Source organism: Nyctereutes procyonoides, unplaced genomic scaffold, assembly GCF_905146905.1.
Source record: "Nyctereutes procyonoides isolate TBG_1078 unplaced genomic scaffold, NYPRO_anot_genome, whole genome shotgun sequence".
In the NCBI taxonomy this organism is placed as follows: domain Eukaryota; kingdom Metazoa; phylum Chordata; class Mammalia; order Carnivora; family Canidae; genus Nyctereutes; species Nyctereutes procyonoides.
The window spans coordinates 15,276,471-15,288,698 of record NW_026575142.1 but is presented as its reverse complement, the minus strand read 5'-3'; the positions used below and the strand labels follow the sequence as shown (position 1 = coordinate 15,288,698).

General features: G+C 37.5%; 1 protein-coding gene across 3 annotated transcripts in view; it reads left to right on the top strand.

The window, feature by feature from the left end:
• The window catches only part of DCAF17 (DDB1 and CUL4 associated factor 17), a 56,622-nt gene that overhangs the window by 33,948 nt on the left and 10,446 nt on the right, over positions 1-12,228 (top strand). For 2 of the 3 annotated variants that reach the window (XM_055307903.1, XM_055307900.1), the window contains exon 15: positions 4,572-5,785. The exons of the other annotated variant lie outside the window; for it this stretch is intronic. In XM_055307903.1, coding sequence (XP_055163878.1) covers positions 4,572-4,752 — 181 coding nt within the window. In that variant the 3' untranslated portion in view covers positions 4,753-5,785. Of the gene's footprint in view, positions 1-4,571; positions 5,786-12,228 lie in introns of those variants that run through there. 3 annotated transcript variants of the gene reach the window in all.

The following is a 12,228-nucleotide window of genomic DNA, read 5'->3' as shown; positions in this document are numbered from 1 at the left end:
TGTTTGAGAATAAGGGAAAATATTTGTATGTGGGCTAAAGATAGATCTTTCTGAATCTGATCCTAAGTGTGATAACCATTTGGGAAAGTAAAAGTGATTACCTTGTGAGCAAGACAATAAAACTGTCTTCATGTATTAAATTCTAATACTTCTATATCTACTAATTGAAAAATCCATTCTTGTTTTATGTATCTTTAATAGTACTATTTAATATAATATTTGAAGCTTTCAGAGCACTATAGAGACATTATTGGGGTTTCAGAGCAGTTGAATAGTTATAATGTGTTGGATATTGCCCCAAACTTCCAATTAGACACTAACTATATCTAAACAGTCATACCCAGTGAATTTACATCTTGAAAAATATATCTGGTAAGAGGTAATAGATTAAAAATACCAGAGAAAAGAAAGAAACCAGTGTTGTATGAGTTTCAAAGCACATGCAGTGCTATATAAAAGCAGAAAGCCTACTCTCTGAGAGTGTTTAAAAAAGGGATATCCTAAAACTTGAGTCCTGTCTGGTTTTTAAAAAAGGAAGTTTGAGTTTGCCCTTCTCCTTTAAGTCATTATCTTCCTTTTTGATGAATGATAGGAACTCATCTGCTCAGAAAGGCATCTGAGAACTAGCTAAGTTGCTTAGCTGCTTTTTAGGCTGGGGGCAAGTAGGAGTGGGTGGATAGAATGCTTCTAATCGAGTGATGAACTGACCACTGAGAAACTCCTAATGTTTCACCACTGCCAAAATCAAACTAGACTTGGATCCACACACATATGATCCAGGAAGGAAATGTCCCTTATTGTGAAAGACCATAGGGCACTGTGGGCAGTGTAACAAACAGAAGGGTTACACCCCAACTAAAAGGACAAGCTGTTCTAAGTAGTTTCAGCCAATTGTAAACAGTATGTGGGAATGTGGGCTGCATGATTGTTAACAGGATGGTTGATAAAACTATGCCAAAAAGTAAAAGATAGTAAAGAATGTGGAAAATTTGTGAATAACACACATAGCAGGAGACAGTACAGCATGCTTCCCAAAAAAGTATGGGCTTTCCAGCTTCCCATAGGGGCATGGCAGCTGATCATTCTGCCACTTGCCAGGTGTGACGCTGCCATTCTCTTAGGTTAGAAGGAAGTGGCAGTTAATACTCTCCTGGCTCCTCCTTAATCCCCTGCTGTCTGCCTGACTGTTTTAGAGTCTTAAACTGGGTGCCCACCTACTTAACCAGCATTAGCGATAGGTGTAAAACACTATGGGTAAGATTTCTGAGTGTTTAATGCAAAACCGAGTGAAGCAGTAAAGCTTCTTTCAGCAGGTCTAGATAATACTGATAAGTGTATTTCTGCATTTTGTTCTTTGTGATTCTGCATTCTCACACTATCAATACAGCAAGATTATCATTCTTTGACTTTATAAAACATTTCTCATAGTTTGAGGGAAAACAAATCCTATTGTAGTTGCTATTTGAACTACCTAGTGAGATGATGTTCTATTTAAGCAAATTAAGGTATCCACATTCTTCCACCAATTCAATGTTTTGTTTCTTGTATGTACTTTAAAAAAAAAAAAAAGATAACTTACGTTTATTGAGTGCTTTCCATCTGCCAGTCACTGCCATACATATAAAATGAATTGGCTTGCTCAACATTCAGAATAATCCCTATGAAGTATGAACTACCATTATTCTTCCACATTTTGTAAATGAGGAAAGTGAGGCTTATAGAAGTTAATTTGCTCAAGATCCTACAACTAGTAAGTGCAGAGATAGGAAACACCTGTATTTGTTTGACACATACTTATGCCAGATTTCCTCCAAAGATCTCAAAAAGCAAATGATGTTATTTTATCTCATATATAGCATACTGATAATGATAATACTGGGTATAGGAAAGTGCTTAATGTTCTTTAAATAATGATTGGATGTCCAAATTTTGGACAAAGTTTGGATGAGATACATTTGGCCTATTCACATAGGTAACCTGATATAAAAGATGATTCTTTTATTCAGTGGTTAAAAGTAATTTTTAAAAAAGATACAAAATACAGTACTCTCATCTTGTTTATGGGTGATAATAAACACCAGTATTAGTAATTACTCTTAAGGTAACTTGGCTTCCTTTTAAAAAAATATATATATATTTATTTATTTATTAGAGACACACACAGAGAGAGAGAGAGAGAGAGAGAGAGAGAGAGAGAGAGAAACAGGCAGAAGGAGAAGAAGGCTCCATGCAGGGAGCCGATGTGGGACTCGAACCCGGGTCTCCAGGATCACGCCCTGGGCAGAAGGCAGTGCTAAACCGCTAAGCCACCGGGGCTGCCCTTGGCTTCCTTTTCAATAATGTTTATAGTTTCTTACCTTTCTTACCATGCTTATGTATGTCATCTAACTTTTGAAATTTCAGGGAAAATTCTAGGGCTAATTTCTGGTCTTTGTATTGCTATAAAACCTACCTCTAGGGCAGCCCGGGTGGCTCAGTGGTTTAGCGCCACGTTCAGCCCAGGGCCTGATCCTGGAGATCCAGGATCGAGTCCCACGTCAGGCTTCCTGCATGGAGCCTGCTTCTTCCTCTGCCTGTGTCTCTGCGTCTCTCTCTCTGTGTCTCTCGTGAATAAATAAATAAAATATTTAAAAAAAAAAACCTACCTCTATCTTACAGAAGGAATAATTTATTACAGGCATAGGATATATATTAGAAAGATGAACTGAGGGCTTTTCTCCATCATTTTCATTATGAAAAATTTCAAACATACAGCAAAGTTGATGGAATCCTACAGTAAATACCCAAATATCAACTTCATGGATTCTAAATTTTGCTCTATATATTTTATTACTTATCTCTCCATGTTACTTTTACGATGCATTTCTTTTTTTATATATATTTTATTTATTTATTCATGAGAGACACAGAGAGAGAAAGGCAGAGACACAGGCAGAAGGAGAAGCAGGCTCCATGCAGGGAGCCCGATGTGGGACTCGATCCCAGGACTCCAGGATCATGCCCTGGGCCGAAGGCAGGTGTTAAACCACTGAGCCACCTGGGCTGCCTCTATGATGTATTTCAAAGTAAATTGCAGACATCAGCGTGCTTCCCCCAATAATTCAACATGCATGTAAGTAGAGTTTAATGTTTAGTTTTTTTTTAAGATTTTATTTATTTATTCATGAGAGACAGAGAGAGAGAGAGAGAGAGAGAGAGAGAGGAGAGGCAGAGACACAGGCAGAGGGAGAAACAGGCTCCATGCAGGGAACCCGATGCAGGACTCGATCCCTAGTCTCCAGGATCAGGACCTGGGCTGAAGACGACACTAAACCACTGAGCTACCTGGGCTGCCCTAATGTTTAGTTTAAAAAAAAATTTTTTTTTTAGTTTAAAAAATGTTTGTTATACACTTACATACAATGAAATGCACAAAAGTTAAAAATAAGCTTGCTGAGTTTTTGCAAATGCATTCATCTGTGTAACCCAAAACCTTTTCAAAATTAAAAGCACAGCAGTCATTCCAGAAAGTTTCCGCATGTTCCTTCAGAGTCAATCCCTACCTCACCTATTCAGGTGTTAACTACTGTTCTGATTATTTTGCCTCACAGATTAAATTTGCCCATTCTAAAACTTTATATGAATGAAATCATAAAAAACAAAATGCTTCCTTCATTCATCGTGTTTTTGAAGTTAATTCATGTCACATGTACCAGTGATTCATTCCTTTTTATTGCTGAGTAGTCTTTTGTATGAATATGCCAGTTTGTTTTTTCCATTTTCCTGTTGGATGGACACCTGGGCTGTTTCTGCTTGCTTTTTTTTTTCTTTCTTTCTTTCTTTCTTTCTTTCTTTCTTTCTTTCTTTCTTTCTTTCTTTCTTTCTTCTTTCTTTCTTTCGTTATGAAAAAAGTGCTCAGAACATCTTGGATATACTTTTTGTGAACATATGTCTATTCCTCTTGGGTAAACATCTAAGGATGGAATTGTTGGGTCCTACAGTAGACATATGTTTAACTTAATAAGGGTCCTACCAGACCCTTTTGAAAAAGGATCGTGTCATTTTACATGCCTGCAACAATGTGTGAAACTTCCAGTTGCTTCACATTTTCTCTAATACTTGTGGTTGTTAGTCTTTCTAATCTTAACATTTATGGTGAATGTAAAACCTTTCCTAGTTGTTGCTTAGATTGTTTCTACTTGCCCCTAGCAGCCCTCTTGTCAGGTTACCCTCTTTATCTTTTTTAACCTCACCCCCACCAGGAACTGCTAAAAACATTCTTTCTTCGTGATAATAATTAAGATAACTCAAAACTCAGCTTGAGTTATTCTTTCTCAAATATAGAATAAATTGTCATCAAGAAACTCTGTTTCCTTTAGTGGAGACTAATAGAGAACAAACGTGGGTTGCTAATAGTACATGTTAAATGACTTACTGGAGCTGGACAGGATGGCACCAGACAGAAGCTCCGTAAAACATTGTAATAAAACAGAAAATGGATTTTTCTTTTAAAGATTAGAAGTTCATGTTATTTGTAAATCAGATGAATGTTTTTTTTATAATTTTATTTAATTTTTATTTATTTATGATAGGCACACAGTGAGAGAGAGAGAGAGAGAGAGGCAGAGACACAGGCAGAGGGTGAAGCAGGCTCCATGCACCAGGAGCCCGACGCGGGACTCAATCCCGGGTCTCCAGGATCGCGCCCTGGGCCAAAGGCAGGCGCCAAACCGCTGCACCACCCAGGGATCCCCAGATGAATGTTTTTTTTAAAGATTTGTTTGTTTGTTTGTTTGTTTATTTGAGAGGGAGCACACACACTTGCAAGCAGGGTTGAGGGTGGTACAGAGGGAGAGAATCCTCAAGCAGACTCCTCACTGAACTCAGACATGGGCTTAATCCCAGGACCCTGAGATTATGACCTGAGCTGAAACCAAGAGCCAGATGCTTCCCAGAATGAGCTACCCATGTGCCCCAATCAGATGAATTCTTGCTGTAGTATGAAACCATATTAATATTAAACAAACTTTATCATTTTCCCCAACAACTATATTGGATCTCAATGTGTTTTTTTTTTAAGATTTTATTTATTTGTTTATTCATGAGGGATACACAGAGAGAGAAGCAGAGACATAGGCAGAGGGAGAATCAGGCTTCATGCAGGGACCCCAGGATCATGCCCTGAGCTGAAGGCAGATGTTCAACCACTGAGCCACCCAGGTGTCCCTCACTGTGGCTTTAATTTATATTTCCTTATTAACTAATGATGATAAGCACATTTGCATGTGTTTATATGCCATGGATAAATTTTTTAATTTTATAGTCCTAAAAACTGTGTTCATCCTACAGAAAATATGTGCTGTGTTTTGGGAAGGGTGGGGAACCATAGTACAAGCCTCATCTAAACTGGTAATGTGTAAATTTTACATTTTCTTAACAGTTTTTGAGGTATAGTGGACATAAAACAAACTGCACATATTTAAATTGTACAATCTGGTAAGTTTTGACGTGTATACAGCCATGAAACTATCACCACAATTAAGATATTAAATACATTCCTCATCCTCAAAACGTTTCCTCTTGGTTCTTTGTAATAACCTTTGCTTCTCTCTCCTATCTTCCCAAAGCAGCCACTAATCTGTATCTGTTGCTTTAGATTGGTTTGCATTTTCTGGAGTTTTATATAAATGGGCCCACACAGTAAGTACTCTTTTTTTTTCCCTGGCTTTCATTCAGTATGATTATTTTGCGATCCATCTGTATTACAGTTCATTCCTTTCTATTGCTTAATAGTAAGTATTCCATTGTATGGTTATAACCCACAATTTGTTTATACATTTACCTGCTGATGTACATTTGGGTAGTTTCCAATCTTTGGCTACTAGTTACCAATCTTTTAGCTACAAAGCTACTATGAACACATAGTACAAATTCTTTGTATGACATTTGCTTTATTTCTGTTGGAAAATACCAAGGAGGAAATGGCTGGATCATATGTTAGATTATCCTTAACTTTTTTTTAAGATTTTACTTACTTATTTGAGAGAGAGAGTGTGTGTATGAGCAGGGGGAGAAGGAGAGGCAGAAAATCTGAAGCAGACTCCACACTGAGCGCAGAGCTTAACACAGAGCTCAATCCCATGACCCACAAGATCGTGACCTGAACCAAAACCAAGAGTTAGATATTAACCAACTGAGCCACCCAGGTGTCCCTACGCTTAATTTTTTAAGAAATTTCCAAAATGGCTATGCCATTTTATGTTCCTATCATCCCATCATCAGTATATGAGAGTTCCAGGTGCTCTATATCCTTGCTAACACTTGTATGGTCAGTGTTTTTAATTTTAGAGAGTTAGCTTAGGTTATATGGTGTGAAATATGGATCAGAGTTCTTTTTTTCTATATGGATATCCAATGCAAAGGGGATACTATTACGTCTTTCACCATTAACTGTGATATTAACTGTAAGTTGTTCATAGGTGCTCCTTATCAATTTGAAGACGTTCCTTACTATTACTAGTTTTCTGAGGTTTTTATTTGATATAGATGTGGAATCTGTCAAATACTCATTCTGCATCTATTGAGATGATCATTTGGTTGTTAGTCTGTTAATATGGTAAGTTACACTGATTTTTTTTAATGCTAAACCAATCTTGAATTCTTGGGATAAATCCACTATCAAGTGGATTTTCTAAATTTTCTTTTCTTGTTTTAAAATTTTATTCACTCGGCAGAAAGGGAGCATAAGCAGGGGGAGTGGCAGGCAGAGAGGGAGAGGGAAAAGCAGACTTTCTGCTGAGCAGGGAACCTGATAAGGGGCTCAATCCCAGGACTCCAGGATCATGACCAAAGCCAAAGGCAGACACTTAACCGACTAAGCCACCCAGGTACTCCAATACTTCTAAATTTATTTAAAAAATTTTTTAAAGATTTTATTTATTCATGACAGACACAGAGAGAGAGGCAGAGACACAGGCAGAGGGAGAAGCAGGCTCCACACAGGAATCCCGGGTCTCCAGGATCATACCCCAGGCTGAAGGCGGCACCAAACCACTGGGCCATCGGGGCCGCCCAAATTTATCTAATATTTTAAGTCAGTTTTTGCATTTCCACTTTTTCATGTGTGTCATTTCCACAATAATGAATTCATAAAATTTACCATTACATTTGTACTGTGGTACACATTAATTGTTTCAAGTTCATTACATTTAGATGACTTTCTTCCTTTATAAATAATTTCCAGACATTTTTGGACCATTTGCCAAATATTTCATTCTCATATTAACAGAACTTCATTCTCATATTAATAGAATTAGCAAGTTAGGACTTATAACCTTGGAGAAGCTCTGGGCATGTTGCCAGCCTCTCCCTGTCTTATCTCAGACGAGAGAGTTCATATACTAAATAAAATTATATCTGACATAGAAAGTCAGTTTATACCTATTGTGATCCCAGTGACCTGCTTGAACCCATTTAGTTCAATACACTTTGAAACTTTGGTGGACTGCCGCAGAAGTGATGAAACCTAATAGTTTGCTAAATTCATAAAGATGACAACCAGTTGGGATCCCTGGGTGGCGCAGCGGTTTGGCACCTGCCTTTGGCCCAGGGCGCGATCCTGGAGACCCGGGATCGAATCCCATGTCAGGCTCCCGGTGCATGGAGCCTGCTTCTCCCTCTGCCTGTGTCTCTGCCTCTCTCTCTCTCTCTCTCTCTCTGTGTGACTATCATAAATAAATAAAAATTTAAAAAAAGAAGATGACAACCAGTGAAATGAGTGAAATGGAAGACCCTGTACCTGCTCAGATAATATGCATCCATAAATTGATCTCTCAAATGAAATTTTCAAAAGAAAATGATTTATCAATAAATTCTTTATCAATTCTTTTTTCCAGTAAAAGTTTCAAGGCTCAATTAAAGATTTTTCTTTTTCTTTTAAGAGGACAGCTGCTCAAGTAGACAATCATTTCTGAAGTCTATTTTGAACATTTTTTCTTTGAAAAATAACAAACTGGGCAGCCTGGGTAGCTCAGCGGTTTAGCGTCGCCTTCGACCTGAAGCGTGATCCTGGGGACCCAGGATTGAGTCCCATGTTGGGCTCCCTGTGTAGAGCCTGCTTCTCCCTCTGCCTGTGTCTCTGCCTCTCTCTCTGTCTGTGTGTGTGTGTGTGTGTGTCTCATGAATAAATAAATAAAATCTTTAAGAAAAAAAAATCACAAACTCCAAAAGCACAACTTTTCAAGCTTTATCTGTAAGAGAAACAAGACTGGTTAAAGCATGTTAAAAGAATTAACAATTTAAAAGCCATTCTAATACTTAATTTTCCTGTCTATAATCTCTTTCTCTCTTTAGAGGGCAAAGTCAGTGAGAGTTAAAGCATTTCCAGCTCCAACTTATCCCACATCTAAACCTCAGTTATTACATAATTTCTGCTTCAAAATATGCTGACGCTGTATCGTAAACTCAGAGGTCCTTGAGACCACTACTACATCTAATATAAAGTCCTAAATGTCACTTTTTCAGTTTGTCTTGGTTTCCCTTACCAGCTATACTCCTGGTCCTATGGTTTCCATATCAATTTCTGCCAGAAAGTCTTGGTTGCCTCTGCCACTTTGGCTGCCCAATTTTTCCCAACTCTATTTTTTGAAGAGACTCTCTTTTCCATTGGATTTTCTTTCTTCTTTGACCATAGAATTGAGGGGCCATTTTTGGGTTCTCTATTCTGTTCCATTGATCTATGTGTCTATTTTTGTGCCAGTACCATATTGTCTTGATGATCACAGCTTTGTACTACACCCCTGAAATCCAGAATTGTGATGCCTCCAGCTTTAGTTTTCTTTTTCAACATTCCTTCAGTTACTCAGAGTCTTTTCTGGTTCCATACGGATTTTAGAATTGTTTGTTTCCAACTTTGTGAAAAATGCTGGTACTATTTTGATAGGGATTGCATTAAATGTGTAGATTGCTTTGGGTAGCATAGACATTTTAACAATATTTGTTCTTCCAATCCGTGGAACATTTTTCCATTTCTTTGTGTCTTCCTCAATTTCTTTCATGAGTGTTCTATAGTTTTCAGAGTACAGATCTTTTACTTTGGTCATTTATTCCTAGGTATCTTATGGTTTTTGGTGTAATTGTGAGCAGGATCCATTCCTTGATTTCTCTTTCTGCTTCTTCGTTGTTGGTGTATAGAAATGTAACAGATTTCTGTGTGTTAATTTTATATCCTGCCACTTTGCTGAATTCCTCTATCAGTTCTAGCAATTTTTTGGTGGTCTTTTGGGTTTTCTGCAAAGAGTATCATGTGGTATACAGACACTTTTGAGAGTGAAAGGAAACATTACTGATCATTATACCTGGACCACTAAGTGCAACTAAATGCTTCAACATAGACGAGCCGCAGAGAAGCCACATAAACTACACCTCAGAGCAGTATGGCAGGGACAGGTTAGTGAGAAAGGGGGAAGACTTTATCCTCAGCTCTAATCTGCCCCTCTTCAAATGTTCAGACATAACTCCCCTGAATTTCCAAATTAAACAAGACAGAATTCACCTTGACATCAAAGGGCAGGAAGCAAGGGGAACTCAGCAATATGATAAGAGTTCAGGTCCTAGCACTGGCAGGTTGTGCTGGCATGAAGTTTGCAGAATCCACACAAAACAGAGTAGGTAACGGTGGCTGGAATAAGAGAGGAGTAAGGCCAAGAGTATCTGAATTTGTGCAGGATGTCTGAAAAAAGGGAGAATTGGCAAAAAATTGTAAGAAATTAGATTTCTTCCTGTGTCTTTGAATCCTGGTCTGCTTTATATCCAGGGAGTAGGGCTTATGCCAGAAAGATGACAGAGGGCACTAATCAACAAACTCAAACCTAGAGAAAAAGACCTTGACCTTATATCAAAGATAGTTAAATGAATGTACCTTCTGTATTTTAAGTTAGAATAAAATGTTTACAGATTATATATATCTTTATACAGTGGTTTACTTTTTAATTAACTGTCCTACCTTCTTCAATAACATCAGATAATAGAGTTTCTTTATTCTTTTTAAAAGATTAAGCCTTATTGATTTTTTAAATCTTTTATTTTAATGGGGGGATATTGATTATTTTATGGCAGCCTTGTTGGCTGTAATTCACATACTGTAAAATTCACCTTTTCAAAGTGTAGAATTCAGTGATTTTTAGTATATTCACAAAGTTGTACAGTCATCAGCACTATCTAATTTCTAGAACATTTTCATAATCCCAAAAAGAAACCCCATATACATTAACAGTCGTTCCCATTTCCCTCCCCAGCAACCCATAGCAACCACTAATCTGCTCTATGGATTTGCCTATTTTGCACATTTCACATAAGTGGAATCATGCAAAATGTGGCCTTTTATGTCTGGTTTCTTTCAGCATAATGTTTTTGAATTTTAATCTGCTGTAGCATGTATTGGTACTTCCTTCCTTTTGATAGCCAAGTAATATTTCATTGTAAATGTAACACATTTTGTTTATTAATCTGTAGATAGACATCAGGTTAATTCCAATTTTTACCTATTATCAATAGTGCTGCTATAAACATTTGTATACACATTTTTTTGTATACACATTTTTATAGAGATACATGATTTCAGTTTTCCTGATAAATACCTAGGAGTCGAATTAGTGGATCATATTGTAGCTCTATGTCTAACTTTTTGAGGAACTGCCAAACTATTTGTTAGAGCAGCTGTACCACTGTGTATTCCCAACAGTAGTGTATGGGAGCAGTACCACTCCACATCCTTGTCAACACTTGTTATTTTCTGTTTATTACAATAATTCTAGTGGGAATATGGTGGTATTTCATTATAATTTTGATTTTTATTTCCTTCATGATTAATGATGTTGAGCATTTTTTCATGTACTTATTGGCCATTTGTATATTTTCTTTGGAGAGATATTTACTCAAATCCTTTATCCGTTTTTTTAAAAGATTTTATTTATTTATTCATGAGAGACAGAGAGAGGCAGAGACACAGGCAGAGGGAGAAGCAGGCTCCACACAGGGAACCTGACATGGGACTCGATCCTGGGTCTCCAAGATCACATCCCAGGCTGAAGGCAGCGCTAAACCGCTGAACCACCCAGGCTGCCCCCCTTTATCCATTTTTAATGAGATTATCTTTTTATTGTTGAGTTATGAGTTCTTTATATATTTATATATTTCTTAAAATATTCCAGATACAAATCCCTTATCAGATAATGTGATTTGCAAATATTTTTTCTCATTCAATGGGTTGTCTTTTCTCTTTCCTAATGGTGTCCTTTGAAGCACAGTTTTTAATTTTGATGAAGTTGTGGCACCTGGGTGGCTCAGTGGTCAAGCATCTACCTTTGGCTCAGGTTGTGATCCTGGGGTCTTGGAATTGAGTCCCACATTGGGCTCCCCACAAGGAGTCTGCTTCTCCATCTGCCTGTGTCTCTGCCTTTCTCTCTCTCTCATAAATAAATAAATAAAATCTTTTAAAAAAATTTTTTATGAAGTCAATTTTTTTTAAAGATTTTATTTATTTATTCATGAGAGACAATGAGAGAGAGACAGAGACACAGGCAGAGGGAGAAGCAGGCCCCATACAAGGAGCCAGATGTGGGACTCGATCCCGAATCCTGGGATCACGCCCTGAGCCAAAGGCAGACACTCAACCGCTTGAGCCACCCAGGTGTCTCTGAAGTCAAATTTTTAATCTATGTTTTCTTTTGTTGCTTGTGCTCTTGATGTTATATCTAAGAGACAATTGCCTAGATCTAAGGTCATAAAAATGTACTCTTATGTTTTCTTCTAAGAGTTTTTGGTTAGCTTTTACATTTAAGTTGATTATTTCAATCTATAATCCTGAAATGAATGAAATTTAATGTTAACATTACTTATTTTCTTACTCCTTATTCCTCTTATGCAGGAAAAGAAGTGATAGTTTGATTCCAAGCTTATTCACAACTGCAAGGCTTGGGAGTGCCCTGGGAAAAGTGAGGATGAGGGGTATAACAGATGTTGGCTGGGAGCCCATTCCCAGTAGGATTTGGTGAGAGAAACAAGCACCAGCTGCTGGCTCACTTAGAGCTAGAGGAATAAGATTTCATCTATTCCTAAGAGGACATGTGAGAGAAAGATACTGCCAACATACCAGTCCATTGCTACTAACAGGGATTATCTCCTCCATAATTCTTAATATTTCCTCTAAATTCAAGTGGATGTGGTTTTCACATATTCCTGCAATGAGCG